The following is an 18,889-nucleotide window of genomic DNA, read 5'->3' as shown; positions in this document are numbered from 1 at the left end:
TGACTAATCTTAGGCAACCCATATACCATTCCTCTGTTGACCATCATCTTGAGAGCTTGAAAATTTACGTGTCCCAATCTTGCATGCCATAACCAAGCTGGGTTAGATATGTTTGCATACAAGCACACCGGCTCACACGTCTTCATCAACACTTTGTAAAGATGATTGGATGAGCGTCTGACCTTCATGAGAAGTCTTCCTTGTGAATCATACAATTGCAGGAAGGCACTAGCAATAACAATTTTGCTACCTCCCTCAGTAAGTTGGCCGATGCTTATGATGTTACTGGACAGTGCGGGAATGTAATACACCTCTGTGAGAAGCCTTTGCTCTCCACCTTCAAACTGGAACAACACTGTTCCTCTTCCTTTGATTTGCACAGTAGAGCCGTCACCGAACCTCACATGACCCTGGATAGAGTCATCCAGATCATGAAACTTGTTTTGCTGGCCTGACATGTGATTGCTTGCACCGTTGTCGAAGTACCACATGTCAGAGCTTACATATGCCTCACCGTCAGCTCGTAGTTGCGGTTCCACCTTGTCTTCATTCAGTAACACCAATTTGCCTAACTCCGTGTTCATTGCTAACAGTAGTGCTGGATCCTCTAATAATAGTGCTGGATCCTCCTCCTGTGCTTGTGCAAGGTGTGTCTCCTCCTCTCGTTTCTTGTTCCTGCATTCCAAAGCAAAATGGCCATAAAGATCACAATTAAAACATTTTATGTGACTCTTATCACGACCCGTTCCAAAACCACGACCACGTCCATGGCCTCGTCCACGGCCGCGACCATCATTGCTGTTGGCATTTACTCCTCGCCCCTTGGTAGCGGATGACACCTCTCCGCCACTGTATTTTTGTCGTGCCTGCCACTCAGCATAGGTTAACAAGAGCTGCCCATTGTTGTTGCCATGGCCGCTGCGAAGACGAACACGTTCATCATATGCCTTCAAACGACCGATTGCCTCCTCAAAAGGCATAGTGTCAATGTCATAAAATTGCTCAATTCCAGCAATCACCGGGAAAAACTTGTCAGGGACAGAATCAAGCAACTTTCTGACGAGGGCAGCGTTCTCCAAGGTGGAGCCAAGGTTGCTGTAGTGGGTCGCCATCCCGCTCAACTTACCGGCGAATTCATCAATTGATTCGTCTTCTTTCATGCGCAAGTTATCAAACTCGCTCTTCAGGGTTTGCAAACGGGCCTTCTTCACTCTATCTGCTCCAAGGTACCTCGTCTTGAGGCTGTCCCAAACCTCCTTGGCTGTCTTCTTCATTGCAACCTGCAGAAGCACGTCCTCGGGAATGGACTGGAACAGGTATACCCGCGCCATCTTGTCCTTCTTTGGATCCACGGTCGTTCCGGCCACCGGTTCGATGGATTCCCAAACCCCTTGAGCATCCATGATCGCCTCCATCTTGATCGCCCATGTGTCATAGTTGGATGACGTCAACATTGGGCAGTGAAACGACACACCGCCGCTTTCTTTCGCTGCCTGTTGGGTGGTGATCGCCATTGGTGTGAACCTCAGGTACTTGGCATGCACTGGCTCTGATACCACGTGTAGAAGATGCCTACTTGAAATGAGAAAACAAGAAGAAGAAAAGAGAAGAACGAGAGAGATGCACAGCTTTAATCTCACTGATTTTATTTCATCTAATCAAAAGCTAGATTACAAGCTGTATATATAGACTAACAAAACCATCTAGATAAGCTATGAGACGTTTACCTTATCAAGATAAATTCAAAAAAATAACTACTCTTCTTATCTAATCAAATCAACATAATTAAATAATATTAATCTTATCCACATAAATCTACAAGATAAACTAACACAAACTTCAAACATCTATGCGTTAGATCCAAACAACCCACGTCTTGATTATTTCCAACAATATTGTCAAAGTGGTGCATGGTGCGGGAACTTTGTTAAAATTGGGTGTGTTTTTTTCAATTGTGTTTTTCTCAAATCTTTCTTAATTTAAATTTTCACAATACTTTTAATTATCAGTAATAAAATTGGTTTTGTCATGTGCTTTTATTACAGGTCCTGCAGGAGGTAAAATGGTATTCCCACCGGAACTCATACCGCTAAGCCCACCAAAACCAGAAATAGAACCCATATCAACATTGGAACCCATGCCGATATGGCCAACACGGGAAGTCAAACATATTATGGTTGCAACAACAACTGGTATTGCTCCTTTTCGCAGCAACATCCAACGATTGTTCCTACATCATCAATATTTATTCGACACCCAACAACAACAAAAAATTCTTACATTCAATAAACATGTCTGGTTGATCTCTGGGGCTGACAACTATAATAGTCTTCTTTACGACAACGAATTTACTCAAATTCAAAATGACAATATTAATCACTTCAGGTACTTAAAAGACTATCTAATATTTCTTTACGCCCTATGTATATTTTTTATTCTTTTAGAAGATGTTTTTTTTTCTTTTTTTACGTGTTCATAAAAAAAATTTATAAAATATTAAATGTTTTTTTTTCAAATTAAATGTTCGTATCTAATGTGAAAATATATTTTTTTTAGAAAACATAAAGTACTATTTTGAGAGAAATAATAAAAAATGATAATAATTAAATTAGAGAAAAATCAATAGAACATTGATGAATTTCTAATAAGAATAATTTTTTTAAAAAAATTTATACAATATTTTTTTTATAAATTTAATATTATCAAATAATTTTAATTAATTTTTAAATTCACATAAATTTGTTAAAGTATACCTATAAATAATATCAATTAATCATTTGCAAATATTAATGATGATTAAAATATTAATGCAGATATCAGAGGGCCTTGAATAACTCTGTGGAGGATAGCATCTATGAAAGTGGTAATGAAATTTTCACACTTTTGAAAGCTGGTGCATATATATATATCGCTGGATCAAGTACCATGCTGCCGGGAATTAAGGAGACATTCGTTAAGATTGCTCAAGAAAGAGGTGTGGATTGGCCAAAGATGCTGGACCAACTGCAGAAAACTAATCACTGGCGTGTTGAAGTTTACTAGATAACTTCAATCCAAAGGGTTTATATATGTTAAAATTGGTGGCGCAGTGACATTGAGTATTAATGTCCTTTTTATCTATATATTAATGTTTAATTAATAAATGCCACCTGCATCTTCCTGATTTGCAAAGTCTTGTCAGAATATCATTAACTGTATTTGCTATGAGAGGCTGATATATATATATATATATATATATTTGATAAAGTATGTAATGTAAATAGGATAAAAAAAATTCAGATCTATTTTTATGCCACGTTATCAATAACTAAGGGAGTTGAATGTTTTGGCACTTTTTTTCAAACAGTTTAAATAATAGGTTATAAAAGTATTACGACTAAAACCGTAAATTAAGTCTATTTGAATAATATTTAAAACCATTCACATTAAAAATAGACTTGAATGATTCTTAATTAGTACATGTTTAATTAAAGAATGTAAATAAGGATAAAAAGATTAATTCAAGTATAAATTAACGGAGTTAAGTATTTTGATATTTTTTGAAAACGGTTTAGATTATACAGTACAAAAGTGTTATAATTTTAACCACAAATTTTGAACTAATAAAAAGGCAACTAGATGATAGTTCAGTAAAATTTCTTAAAAAAAAAAAATCCACGGACCACGCATCTTAATGTTAGTATTGAATAAATATAATATAAGATCCAAAGTGCCTGCGATTTTGATGACCACACTTTTCTGTGCTACAACTTTCAAAAGTAATTATTTTATTTTATTTATTTTGACGAAGTGAATAAATCACTTTGATTAAGAAAAAGGAGAAAGCAACAGTATAATCGCTACAAGAAAAACTTCAAATTGGCACTGTAAAATTGGCACGAAAACAAAATCGTGACAAATTTGTTACAACATTTGATACGGAACTAAGAAATAGTGTCAAATATATGAATTTTTTTAAAAATATTTTTTAATTCCGTGCCAAATACCGTGCCAAATATATAAATTTAATAATTTTAAATGACAGTGCCAAATGCAGTTCCAAACATATTTTTAAAAAAATATAATTATATTATTACCGTGCCAAATACTGTGCCAAAAACTCAACTATAATAATATATTAATACTGTGCCAAATGTCGTGCCAAAATACAAATATAATAGTATATTGATACCATGTCAAATACCATACCAAAATATAAATATTATATTATATTACTTCCAGTGCAAATACTCGTAGCCACCAATATAAAAATATAATAATATACTAAGACTCGTACCAAATACCGCTACAATAATATAAAAATATAATAATATACTAATATGTAGCCAAATACGGTGCCAAAAATATAAATATAATAATATATTAACACCGTACTCAAATATCGCGTAAAAAAATATAAATATAGAAAATTATTAATACAAATGTCAAATACAAAGTGCTAAAAAATATAAATATAACAATATATTAATATCGTGCCAAATACCATGCCAAAAATACAAATATATTTATATATTAATACAGTGCCAAAGTATAAATATAATAATATATTAATACTCGTACAACACGGTGCTAAAAATATAAATATAATAATATATTAATACTGCATCTAAATACTGCTACTAAAAAATATGAATATATTTATGTATTAATACTGGGTTCCAAATACTACGCTAAAAAAATATAAATATAATAATATATTAATACTCGTCTAAATATGGTATAAAAAAATATAAATATAATAATATATTAACACCGTGATCAAATCCTGCACTCAAAAAAATATAAATATAAGTAAATTATTAATATCGTACTAAGTATAATGCTAAAAGTACTAAATTGATTAATGCCGTATCAAATACAGTGCAAAAAATACAAATACAATAATTTTTTAATACATTGTTAAACACTTAAACTCTTGATTTAAGATAATTATATATATACTTGTATTATTATATATAATTATATTATATATATAATATATTATATAATCATAATTCCATCCGCCTGATGTCTCGGATGGAATTATAATTAATACCGGCTTGTCTTATCCTCTCCCTCTCTCGAGATTCCTACAAGTCGCCTCCATGTCCGCAGCCGATCGTGACGCCGACGACCACCAGACCGCCTTCCTCATCATCTCCTCCTTCACTTGGATACGATCGGCGACCTCTATTGCTCCTCCGCCTGATGTCTCGGATGTCGGACAATCATCACCATTGTTGCCATTTCGAGGATTTCAGGTATGATCCTCTTTACGCCCTCAACTTCGACGATGCCTACCTCGCCGGAGATTTATCGAAGTATTGCAATTTCTTTACCTAATTTTTTTTCTGAGTTTTTCCTAATTTTTGTGGTGTTTTAGTTCTAGGTCTGCTAACAAATGACTATAATTTTGATCGCAAGTTGACAATCTTGGCCTAGAGTGCTTCCGAAGTGGTATTGTGATCTGTAAACCTTTTGATTGATTTATTTCTGAATTTCTGTTGGTTTGGTGATTAATTAACTTTTTCTAGGGTTAGGGTTCATTGATTCTAGGTATCAAATACTGTTTTCAAAGGAGAAGATGATGGTGGTGGAGAAGCTCTCTTCCTTATAAGGTTCTTTTTTATAATTTTATTTTGGGGTTTCAATTTTCTGATTTCTGAATTATTGTTGTCATCTTGTTCTTGTGTCAGTTATTTTCTTGTGTTTTTTCTAAAATAAGTTTGAATTGGAACAGATGAAGAATAGGGTGGTTAAAATTGTTATGATCCTATTAATTGCCCATGCATTGGCAGTCAAATTTGTGAGCTGGGGACAGGTTAGTTAATAATCTTTTTTATAGATTGCTAGCCATCTGATGTACAAACTGTTCACTATCTCCATTGATTTCCATAGTTCAATACGTTTGCTAATTAATCCAGACATTTTGTTTTTAAGTAGTCACTCCGAATCCTATTGGTCATTGTTGTTTACATGGGGAAGAATTTTGTTATTTTATTTATTATCTTGTTTTCTTTCATCATGAATGCATTTGAGGATAATTTATCAGCATCAACATCTGGCATGAGTATGAACTAACATTTTCTTGTTTGTTGGATGATGTTAGTCACTAACAGAAAATAGAAAGAGAACATCAAATGAACAGAAATTTTCAATTGTTGAAGCATAAAAAAGCACAATTTATTATTTGTTATTTAATTGCAGGACCTAATTTGTTGAAATGGGAAAAATGATGGTACAGTATTCATGAGAAGGCTTTTGGGTTTGGGGGACAAAATTAGGTATCAACTATTTCTCTCTCATTATATGTATCATATATATGTGATATACTATATTGTTTGGGATACAAATAACTCATTCTCTTGTTTATTTCTCTTTTAGGGATCAAATTATCAATGTATATTTTTGGGCATGCTTAATCCGAACATGGTATTGAAAAATTATTGTGGTCAATTGTTAAATTCGCTTTCCAAATTTGGAAAGTGCACATGGAATAATCTTTTAGTAAATTAAGGATTTGGGAATTATCTTCTTGGTTTCAATTGTATTTACATATGATGCTATCATCCTTGTAATTTATATTGTCAAGTATAGTTGTTCTATTGTAATATGTCAAATTTAAGTTGAGTTTCAATTTGTTTGTTTTTACTGAGATTATCAGTAACATTAGCAATTGTTTTTATTGAGATTTAAATCAAAGTTTCAAATTGGTTTATATTGTTTTCTATGTTTTTCTTTTATTTCTTAATTCAAAATCATGTTTTTTATGTTATGGAATGGGATGTTGTGCAGGTGGATATCTGTTAAGGGGTTTATGATGTTATGGGAATCTTATGGTTTATCTTATTGAATTTAAAATAGACATTATTTTTTTAATTTTATGATTCTCAAATTAAGAAATTGATGTCTATTTAAAATCACAAAATAACTTTGGTTGATATTATCTCCTTTCCAAAAGTGACTTTTATTTTGGATATATGATATGGTTTGATTTGATGGAATCAACATGACAAGTGTGTCCTTGTAGCTGAATTTTTACATGATAATGATATGCGACAATTTGTGTGGTTATGGTGCGGTATATCTTGCGAAATCAACTCGAATTATATGCCATTGTTCCTGTCTATCTTGCAATTAATGGTTCTCTTGTTAAACATGTTGTCTCGCTATCTGCTTTTTATTGTTTCCTGAATCCTTTCTTTTATTTACTGCTTGTCTATATATTATTGTTATTGTAACCTATTGCTGATAGTAATATTACTCATGACTTTTACTGAATTTATCATTCTTTTGAATTCTCAAACGAACAAGTTTAGGTAGAAATTGAGGGATTAGTGCTCATATAGTGGTATACCGGAAATGTTATTAGGTTCAAGTGTTGCTTTTAAACAAGAAGGAGAAAGAAATTTCATCATCAAGACCTGATCGAGATTAAAAAGGTAATCAATTTGAATTTGTAGTTATTATTAGTTGTTATAGTTGTTGGGCAAGAAGTGTTTAATCTTTGAAAAATTGGTAGAGAGTCGAGACTTCGTGAGGTAGTAATGCATTTCTTTCTTGTTGTCTTTGAGCGTAATCTCAGAGATTTACTAAATATGGCCAAGTTCCCCTCTTTATGCTAAATTCAGATTTTCTTTTATTTTCTAGTTCTTAACTAAAATGTAACTTTTCCACTCGAACATGGAAAAATAGCACAAAGTGACTAGTAAAATATCAACGAACTTCGCTTATATTGTAGTTGATGTGATTAATTTTTAGTAAAAAGTTTTGTAAAGGCAAGTAGCATGTTTAAATTGGGAAGAAATTTTTGACACCTGTACACTATACTTGGGGAGTTCCATACGGAGCGTAATGGTGCTAGTGTTTATAATTTATATGTTTGGTGTTTGGTCAAGTTTCTAGCCATATCATTCTTACTATTCTAGGGATGCTGTATTATTGTTATGACTAACTTGGTGATGGTCTCGAGTTTCTTAGGAATCGAGGCCGAGGGCTTTTATATTTGGATCACCCATTGCACTAGCTATTGGTGCAAAGTTTGTCCCAATCGAGAAAACCAAGAAAGTTGCCGTGTATGATGATTTTTTTACAAGTGGATGAAATAATTGGATGTCTAATGGCGTTAAAAGTGGTGACCTTACATTGATCTCCAGTTTCCTTTGGGATTTATTATGTGGATAAACAACCTGAACACACTTTCTTGGTTTGGCTTCTGGATGCTTGTCCGAATTCCACGGAGATACCATTAGAGCTCTTTTCATTCGTGATAAACATTCCGTAATTAAATCTTAATTATAGTTATAGGGCTGAATTCAAGATATTAGAATTTTATCATCTTTTTTCCAAACTTTGTGAATAGAATCTGAATCATATCTGAAGTTTTTTTTGTTCATAAAAGAAAATTCTCTTTTTTTTCCCTGTTAGTGATTTTTATTATTATAATGGATTCCAAATAGATATTTTATCTCGCTAGAAAGTAAAGAAGTAAGGTTATATGTGTACTTCCATGAATAAAAATTCAAAAAGCATTTTTTTGTGTCTTTTTAATGCTTGACTCGCATTATTATATGAAAATTGTGTTTCATATTCTTGTCTGTATATATTCATGTTCTAGCGTTTCCAATCTTCAAAATTGTCCTGCTTCTTTGCCCTGCTTTCATCCCTCTTTTGCATTTATACCTTACAAAAGTCTCGATAATTGCATGTAATATATATATATATATATATATATATATATAAATTGGGCTTTTTCTGCAAACCTTGGCAAAAGCCCATAATTGCTTATATCTAAGAATTTTGCATATATATAACCTCACAGAGTCTTATTTGAAAATATATATATATATATATATATATATTTACAAAGAAGAACATCTTATATGTGTGTGTGCATACACCCGTGTCAATTTATAATTGCATTTGACCCTGAAAACCCTCAGAAGTTTATATATGTATAAACTTTCCCATTAGTCTGACCCTCAAATAACCATCCTTATAGATGAGAGACCATAGTTATCAACCACCGGCTCTTGGCAATCCTCAATTAGAATTGGTGGCACAAATGGTGCAATTGTGACCTTATACTTTTTTGCACTAGCTCCATCAACTTCACAAAGCATCAAACTTCTTCATTATAAGTATAGTTGCACCATACCTTATCCTACAAAGCAACAAAAAGTTGAATTTTTACGTAAACAACAAAGACTAGATTATTAATGTAACATCTTACCAAAAAGAATAAAAATTAGAGTTATGCAAATAACTCACATCTAGATATGGAGTCAAATATTAATGTTAAGAACTAAGAAAAACAAGTGGGGGTTTAGTCTATCATTTACCCATCACGTCTACTAAAAGAAATGTTCATTATCTCCACTAATTTCTTAATGAACTCGATATAAAAAATATTTACGTATCTCCGATGTAATTAGTAATAAAAATCTAGAGTTGGCTTAAACTTCGATAAATTTCTTTATGGGATAAAAAGCCAAAATGTAATCCTTTAGAAAAAAATCTCATTTCAAATGATCCTTGTTTCAATAGTTGCAACAACCTCTTTGATTAGTTTCATATAAGGTGTTATCAATAATTTCAGCTTTGATCACAGGATCTCATCAAGGAATTCTCAGGATGATGATCCTTCCGCTATGGTGAATGGTCACTTTGATAGTCCGCTCGGTTCTCCCGGTGACAGTGGATCGTGGTTCCTATGATGGTGAGTTGAATAATATTAACCATTCATGCTTAATAGTCAGGGAATAGTTATCTTGTATACTTGAATAATTCATTTTTTTCTTTGCTTTTGACTTCGAGCATCAATGCCCGAAAACAACACGGCAAATAGTTGATTCTAGCTAGGTCCCTCCGCGACAAATAATTTTTTTCTTTTCAATGGTCTCGAGGAAGTTTTTTTCTTTTGGTAAAAACATTATCAATTTTTGCTCATCATGCTTAGTTCCCTTTTCTTTACCTCAAATTTCATTTGCTAGTCTTCTATGCAAATTTCTTTATACTTATGTGTTCTCGCTTTTCTTTTCTTATTTCACTAGAAGTGGCAGAAATGCATGGAAATGTTAAAAATGCAGTCATTCACTTTTATCCGGTCACATCGAAATGAATTTTTACGTGATATTTTGAACAGATTTTTTCATGCAACATTAACCAATTTTGATTGCTCATGCTCCTTATAAAAATGACATCCGATACAATGGAATAACCTAAGCAGCTTATTTTTGAAAAGGTGTTATCGCTTCCTAGGGCCATGGAATCAATTATAATCACGAATCGATTTTAATTTTTGTTTATTTTTGGTAACAAGCAACACTTAAATGGTTAAATTGTGTGCAGGGTTCAAGTCAATTTTTCCCAAAGATTCTTGTTGTTGTGTGATTGTTAGCCTAGGTCTCTCTTTTCTTGCAGTTTGAATTCTTACAATTTCGTATATTGCAAATGCCAGTTAATCAAATCACTTTTTTTACTTCTGAATAAATGATTGGTGGTGTGGTAGGCCTAGATCATACTTCTTTGATTGTTATTGGTGGTGGGTATTATTATTCCATAACTTCACTCTCTCTAGAGACTTAAAATGGTAAATTAATCAACATGGTAAGATAAATTCCGTTATTAAACTACAAATAATATTGTAACTAGATCATTTCTTAGAAACAAACTAGATAATCATTTCTAACACAAAATGCACTGTCCTTTATGACCTATGGATTTTATTGTGGCAGCTTTGTGATCTTATTTTGCATCTTTGTGTTGCAAACTAGTTACTATATTCCCTTTTAACCATCCATGTTGCATTAGAAGCACATGTATGGTTTTCTTACAATATTCCTTAACTTACAATATTCCAGCCACCTTTTTAAAATTAGGGTTTTCTTCCATCCATTTTGGGATGCACAGATGGGTTGTGTGATCGGCTTCTTCATATGCATAAGGCCATGACCACCCATCAAGACTCCCTCTCAAGTTCTTCTTTCCCTTTCATTGCTGAATACCATAACAAGTTTGTTTTTATTCTTTTTCAATTTGTTTGGTTTTACTGAAAATGAATGATTTTTATTTGAACAAAGTATGGTTTTCTTTTATTATTGACAAAAAAAAAGATTTTTTATTTTGTATGTGAGAGATTGATGATGATTTTTGCTGACTTTTTTTGTTGGAATTCATTGTTATTGTGTCCAGTTCTGTGTTTGTATGAATGGGTTTAAAGTTTAGTTGATAGAAATCTTGTTATTAATTTATTGGCTTAATACTTTGATGATGATTTTCCAGTGACTTTTACTTTTTCTATTATGGAAATTTTTATGGATATTGTATTTAATTTATAATTCATGAATGGAGCTCTCTCAGATTTTTGAGATTTCTATTATTAGTAAAAATAAAAATCAATGTTGGATTTGAATATTTTCTAAGGAAAGTGAGATACTTTTTTCCAATTTTTATTTTAGTGGTATATTGTTTCTCTTGCTTATTTGATCATGCATGGCTTCAATTTTTCCCAAGTTCATTTCTCTCTCAGAAGTCAATTAGGTTTTCTAAATAAATTGTTTTGCTCTGTTGCAACCTGTAAACATGTTCTTTTTTACAGTCTCTAATACCTAGTGGAAACGTCTGTGAGGAAGACTGGTTTTAAATGAAAGTTTGAAATGGTTTGGTAGATTTTCAATCAAACATTATTCTATGAGAGGAAACTGTCTTCTTAAATTCTGTTTCTCATGCATTTTCACAACATTTTCATTGTTGTCCTCTACTTTTGGTAATGCTCATCCGTAACATGTTTATTCAGGATATATTTGGCATCATTCCTGGGGATACAGATTACCAGATTTTTGCTAAAGATAATGGCGATATTCAAGGACTGGACATTATCTTTGTCCTTGGTGGTTATTTCTATCATACATCTTACGATACAATCGAAAGGCTATTGTATGCATTAGGAAGTACTGTTATTCAAATTCTCTGTTTTGAATATCTTGATCTTGATATCTTCACTAAGTGGGTTTTGATATTAGAATGTATTGATGAAACAGTCCCGGAAGTATTCCAGGACTGGATCTTGTTTGTTCCCCAGCAACAAGGCTGCAATACTGAATTTTAATGTTGCATGTGGAATGGAGTTTTAATGTTGTTTTGATACAAGTGTTTGTATAGTTATACTACATGATTTCCAATGCATATAGTTATACTATATGTATTGTTAGTTCAATAAAATGATTTTTGTTTGGTAATTCAAAATTTTTAACTAGTGTAATTAAAAAAAATTAAATAAAATTAATTTCATATAAATTATTTTTTTCACAGATTAAACAAAAGCGTGCCGAAAGTTGTAACAAAAAAGTTTTATTAAAAGCTGTGCCAAATACCGTGAAAAAAAGAATAGTATATAAAATCGTGCTAAAAATCATGCCAAATATTGAACCAATAAAACAGTGCCAAAATAGTGCCAAATGTAGAATCAAAGTCCGTGCCAAACATCAATGGCAATGGTTGGCACAATAGTAAAAAGCCGTGTCGAAAACAGTGACAAAGTTCGGTACGGTATTAAAAAAACGGTGTCAAAATGTATTTGTGACGGTGCTATAGGCATGGTTAATTTTTGGTGCCAAATACAGTGCCAAAATTAATTTGGCACGGTTTTTAACTCCATTTCCGTGCCAATTTTACCGTGCCGATTTATGATTTTTCTTGTAGTGAATATACAAGAACATACCACTATATGTGGTACAAAAGCCCAAAGTCACAAACCGAACAGAAAAGAAAAACTAGGTATGACCATCACCAAGCACCTAACACCAGAAGAAGACAACAAGGTCTAACCTGGGATCTGGATATGCGCCTCCTCGGCCATCACATCGTCTCTTCGCTTCTTCGAACGTTGTCCCAGAAACTCCAGATTGCGTCTAATAGAATTGATAGAGCCTTCAAACTTCTCTCTGGATCCATCAGTACCTGCTGAAAACCAAGATAAAATCATTTGTTCACTTTCCACAATAATAGCAATAGTGGGCGAAGCATTAGCATTAAAAATACGATCATTTCTAGCTAGCCAAATATTCCAGACAAGAGCTTTCACAATCCAAACACCCATATTTCTAAAAGCAGGCCTAAGTCGGGAACTCCACATCCCCCAAATTTGACACATGGACTCAGCTGGAACATGCAGCTGAAATAAATCTACAAAGTACTCCCAAATCTCTTAGGTAAAATGACAATGGAGAAAAAGATGATCTATAGACTCAATCTCATAATGACACATCACACAAGTAGCTGTCGGGAGATTGTTACATCTGCGCTTCTCCAAATTTTCAAGAGAAAAGATCTTGTTTTGCCAAACCAACCAATTGAAAATGTTGACTTTCTTCAGACAATTGCTGCATCAAAACCATCTAGCAATCGGACAATGCATGCCCCCATCATTCAGGATAGTATAAAATGATTTCACCGTGAAATTTCCATTTGGCATGAGAGTCCACCACTCCTTGTCCCTAGCCATCCTCGAGTTGCATAAACAACTATCACGGTAACCAACTATATCAGGATTAGACACGAAAGTGGCCCCATCAAGCAAAAAATTATATATATAAGATATTTTTTATTATTTTACATTTAAATTATTTTAAAAAATTTTATAAATAGTCTCTATATTTTTTCAAACTTATCCTTTAAGTCCCTCACTTTAAATTGCAACTTTTTAGTCCCTCTACTATGTTTAAATGAGCAATGTCAGACACCCTTTTTGATGGTTTAGGGTTAGAGTTTGGGGTTTAGGGGAACTGACATGGCTAAATTAAAATTTTTGAGAGACCGAAATGTTACAGTTAAAAGTAAAGGGACTAAAAGGTTAAATTTGAAAAAGTAGAGGAAATGTGTAGAGAATTATACAATTTTTTGTTTCAGAAAAACGTACTTGATATTATATTTGGAGAAGTTCTAAACAAATCTATGAGTAAATTATACATTTTGTTAGGCCATACATGAAAAAACACTCAAACATGGGTGATTTATATATTTGTATATAAACCCCACGTACTACTATGCCTTTTAGTCGGGCAAATTTTTTGGATGGCTATCATACTATAGTTATTTTTTATTTGGAGAATCAAACTTTAATTTATATCATTTTAGTCACTCAGCTTTAATTTGTGTTCACTGGGAGGGTACCCATGAGATTCTTGAGAGAATTTGATCACATTTATGTCGGATTTATCATTTCAACACCAGTTTGCATATCATTTGCATATGTGGATATGCCACATCATCAAAGAGAGCCACATGGCTATACTTATTAACAAGTTCACTTGGCTGATGTGGCATATGTCGTGTCAATAAGAGTGGTCACATGGCTCTCTTTAATGATGTGTCATTCCGTATATATAGATGAAGGGGTGAACTGGTGTTAACATGTCGAATCCGGCATATATGTTATCAAATTCTCTCTGAAATTTTATAGGTAATCTCCAAATGAATACAAATTAAAATTGAATAATCAAAATGATATAAATTGAAGTCAGATACTCAAAATGAAAAATGACATGATATCCACTTAAAATATTTATTTTTTTTAACTTTTTGTTTTTAAATTTAATTATAAATTAATGTCAGTCGGATTAAAAAGTATAATTAAAAAAAAACTTTTAGGGAATATGCAGTGAAGTGTGAGCACCAAATTAGTTGTGTTTAAGTAATAAGATTTATTATTACTTTTCTCTATTTAAAATACTAGCTATTTCCTCGGTCCCATAATATTCATTTTTTAGAAATTTTTATGTTCCATGATATTTTTTCACATACTTAATATAAATATGCTAATTTTTTAATTTGACGTTATCAATCTATTTAAATGCATTGTTATCCACCACTATCATCTTTAATTCTTTATTATTTTTTTTAATCTGCCTGCGAGTGTCATGAACTTGGGAAGGCACCACAATATTATCAATCCATTTAAATGTATTGTTATCCACCACTACCATCTTTAACCCTCGTTGTTTTTTAATGTGTGTGCGAGTGTCATGAACTTGGAAGGCACCATAATATTATTAGTGCAGTAATTAATTTGTAGCTCATTCATATTTTTGTTATGCAAATTTTTAGTAATTAATCTAAGCTTCGGAACAATGCACCGGCATCCTTGCTGTGTTTATCCTTGAGATATCCGAAACAGCTAGCATTACAAGTAGTTCTTTGCACGTTTGCATGACGAGCTACAAAATGGAGTGCTGCAGTCAAGTCTGTAGAAGTTGAGAATGCTCCGACTTTGATGGTGAACAAGGTATGCGAGCCTTACACAACAAAAGTTGTCTCAGTGATGACTCTTGTTAGCAGTGGCGTACCAAAGGTGAGGTGAGAGAGATCTGTCATATTGTACTCAATCACGGAGGCAGTTTTAGTTTCATAGAAGATCAAGATTTTGGAGTAATTTAATTTGTTGAAAATGATGGAGCAGGATAATAGTTATATGTGGGATAAAAACTAAACGTATATAAGGGGTTTATATAGTTGAAGTGGGTTAATAGTAATAATCTTAAAATTTTTTATATATTTGTCTTTATTTAAACTATTTAAACATCCGGTGCACTTATTTAAGTACATTAATTTTCATGATGAAACGAAAAATATATAATTAGCTCTTTCTTGATTGCATGCATCATGGAGGAATGGAGAATCTTTATTTTGATTGCAAGGCACTTGGTTTATGTGTTGGTCGTGCATCACGTACTGTCATCAGACAACGTCAGTAACTTCCTTTGAAACACGAGGTGAAGTGGATATTATAGGTTTGACAATAAATTCTTTGAAAATTTATATTTTTAATTAGAAGACTTTCTTTCAAATTTTTTAGAGATAATTCAAATATTTAAAAATTATGATGAGTTAAAAAATAACTAAATAAGATATATGAACTCTAGCGATATGCAAACTATTAGGAAAATGGTGGTGTGGTCACCCAAGCAGCTGGGGCTGGATTTTTTTTTAATTGGGTATTTATTATTTTGTCAATATATTTATATCTTTGTCTCAAATCTTTCTCAATATGAATTTTCACAAACTTTTACTTATAATAAAAATAATTTTTATCAATGTTTGTTAAATTAGACCCAATCGACCAATTAGTGTGGGTTAAACTGGAACTAGCGCTTGATCCTATCTTGTTCAAGTATAGAAATGGGAAAATTGGTTATAAACATCTCAAAAATTCTATAATTGCATATTTACCTTCAGAAAAAAATATAATTGCATATATACCCCTGAAAAATATAGATACTTACGGATATGTCCCTGATGTTAGATTCCATTAACAGAAGTTAATTAACTTTATCCCCTGCTGTTTATTGTTGCTGATTTGTTGAGTGATTTATTGGAAATTCACCGGAAGTTGGGGGTCGGCTTCGGCCATACTCGGAGATCACTGGAGTTTGCCCCGTTGCAAGGATCAGATCCATTGGAAGCCCAAGTTCATCTTTTCTTATTTTTCTTAATTTTTAGATTTTTGTTATGTTTCTGGTGCTCTTTTTGATGTGTTTGGTGTGCCAAGTGTGGTAAGTACAAGCCTTTATGGTATTTCCTTTTCTTTTCCTTTTTTCTTTTGGGTGTCTGTGTTGTGTGTGTTTTAAATTTTTAGTTTGCATGTTTTTGTGTGTTAATTATTTTTGATAGTTTGGTTTCTAATGATGCGTGGATGCTCTAAGAATGTTAATGTGTGTGCCAAGTCTCTGTGCGTAGTGGAGCATGATTGTTGGCGGGTGTTATTTGAGTTTCTTTGGGGATTTATTTTATATATTATTGGGTAAAAGTATTTTCAAAGGTGCAAGTTTGGATGGTTTGTGTAGGGATATTTTGAGGTGGATCGCAAGAGCGAGAAGGAGCTAGAGGAGGTTGCTATTCCTTCTTTTTGTTCTTTCTCTTTGAATGTGTGATACCATGGTGCCTATTTCTTTAATTTTTAATGGTGTTTGGTAGTTGAGTGACTTGTGGAAATGTTTGTAGGCCATTAAAAATGCTAGGGAGAGAGATAGAAGAACAATTCTGAGAGCGGTGAGTGTCTCATGTGAATCTTGTACCAAACATGTGTACTATGTATCTTGTTTATTGTGTACTATGTATGCTTTTAACATAAATCCTAATTTTGGGTGATATGTATATTTGCTGGTTATTATTCAGAAGGTTCTTTTATATTGCTTCAACTGTCAACTTTTGGTGTTTGATCTATTTACTGTCTAAATAATTTCTATGTTTTCTTTGTTCTTGGTATTTTATATGCATTCACTTAATCAATAGCTGAATGGCTGAAAGATAATAACATCTTTGTTTCTTGAATTATTGGTCCTTACTGGATGTAGTACCTTGGATGAGGTTTCTTTTACATGCTAAATGATACCTTTGAAGAATTAAAGGGCTGATTCCTAGTACCTATTAAGTTTACAACAATGTGGTATCAAAATAAGATTTTTGTTTTGTGCTAAAATGTTTTCCCACTTTGTTTTAGGTTGTAAGTTCTTTAAACAATTCCAACAATTTCCATTTAATGTAGTGATAGTGTCAACAATGTGTATAAGTTGACATTCAAGTATGGTGGATACTTCAAGGAAATTAAAGGCACTACAAGATTGAAGTATCATTTGGGCAAACAAAAATCAATTACTGTAGATGTTGATTTATACAACAAAATGAATATGGAAGAAGATCTATCTCAATTCTACAATTGAGGGTTGAATCAAATACCAATATTTTGGAGTGTGATATGACAAAATAGTCAGAAGTCATTTGTTGAAATTAGAAGAGAAGAAGATCTCACCAACATGTTTAATGAGTATAAGGACTTAAAGAAGTGTGAGATTTATGTAACATTAGTTGATGCAACACCATGTTCTGTACAGGAGGGTGGGCAAAGGGTCACTAATTTAGAAGTACTGTATAGGAGAGAAACTCAAAGTTGTACTTCTAATGACAGACCTATTCCAGTTCAAGCAAACATTGATGTAAATCATGAAATCATCAATATAGTGCATGAAGAAGATTGTGGTCAAGATGATGACTTGGTTGAGCAGATTGATTGTGAAACTAGCTACCATTCATTGTATATATAGTAGTGAATCGAGTGATGAATCAGGTGATGAATCAGGTGCTAAGGAAGACCAAATTCAGATTGATGGCGAAAACCCAAGTATAAAGATTGGGTCCTTGTTTGTTGATTGTTATTAAATCTAAAGGGCACTTGAACAATACTCCATCCTTAGGGAGTTTTCCATTAAGTACATCAAAAGGGATCGATCAAGAGTGACGGCAAGTAGTGCAAATTATAAATGCTCTTGGAGCTGGGTCCATGCATCAATTATTCAAGAGCAAGGTGTATTCCAAGTAAGAACGATTATTATTTACTTATTGTTACTTAATTTTGCAATACACATTAACTAGCAATTAATATGCATTAATACCTTTTAGGTAAATGCAAGATGAACACTCTTGTTGCTCAATAAACAAATGTGGGAGTAAAATGGCTACCCAACATTGGATTGCAAGTAAGGTTTGTGATTAGCTTTGACAGGAAGGTGATTTATCTGCCAAGGAGTTAAGAAGAAGGCTGAATGAAAAGTATAATATATATGGATCTACCATATCATCAGGTTAATTTGTAGGGGGAAAGAAGAAGCAGTGTCTACCATGCATACATGGTAATTGGGAGGATTCTTATATGAATCACAAATTTCAAGGATGAGTTGATAAGAAGGAATCATGGAAGTTTAGTAAAAATTGACAAAGAATCAAAGGAGGGGAAATCACATTTCAAGAGGATGTTCATATGTCTAGGACCTTGCAGTATAGGGTTTCTATTGGGGTGTAGACCTTTCTTGGGACTTGATGGATACCATCTAAAAAGAAAATATAAAGGAGTAATGGC

General features: G+C 32.7%; 1 protein-coding gene and 2 long non-coding RNA genes across 4 annotated transcripts in view; all 3 read left to right on the top strand.

Annotated features, from left to right (window-relative positions):
- The window catches only part of LOC120273729 (ferredoxin--NADP reductase, root isozyme, chloroplastic-like), a 55,144-nt gene extending 51,961 nt beyond the window's left edge, over nt 1–3,183 (top strand). Inside the window, exon 6 of the mRNA XM_039280434.1 lies at nt 2,814–3,183. Coding sequence (XP_039136368.1) covers nt 2,814–3,042 — 229 coding nt within the window. The 3' untranslated portion in view covers nt 3,043–3,183. The remainder of the gene's footprint in view (nt 1–2,813) is intronic.
- A 1,834-nt stretch (nt 3,184–5,017) lies between these two features.
- Nucleotides 5,018–6,211, top strand: LOC120273988. 2 transcript variants are annotated; one of them, XR_005540662.1, is made up of 4 exons: nt 5,018–5,240; nt 5,363–5,436; nt 5,520–5,597; nt 6,187–6,211. It is a non-coding gene; the product is annotated as an uncharacterized LOC120273988 (long non-coding RNA). The 2 variants fall into 2 exon arrangements; XR_005540661.1 differs by lacking the exon at nt 6,187–6,211 and adding an exon at nt 5,720–5,784.
- A 4,025-nt stretch (nt 6,212–10,236) lies between these two features.
- On the top strand, nt 10,237–12,129 carry LOC120273421. Its single transcript, XR_005540524.1, has 2 exons — nt 10,237–10,383; nt 11,777–12,129. It is a non-coding gene; the product is annotated as an uncharacterized LOC120273421 (long non-coding RNA).
- Nucleotides 12,130–18,889: the final 6,760 nt, after the last annotated feature.

The sequence above is a fragment of the Dioscorea cayenensis genome, chromosome 12 (assembly GCF_009730915.1).
Source record: "Dioscorea cayenensis subsp. rotundata cultivar TDr96_F1 chromosome 12, TDr96_F1_v2_PseudoChromosome.rev07_lg8_w22 25.fasta, whole genome shotgun sequence".
NCBI lineage: Eukaryota > Viridiplantae > Streptophyta > Magnoliopsida > Dioscoreales > Dioscoreaceae > Dioscorea > Dioscorea cayenensis.
Note: the sequence above shows the minus strand (reverse complement) of the source record. Positions and strands in the feature narration are given on the sequence as shown.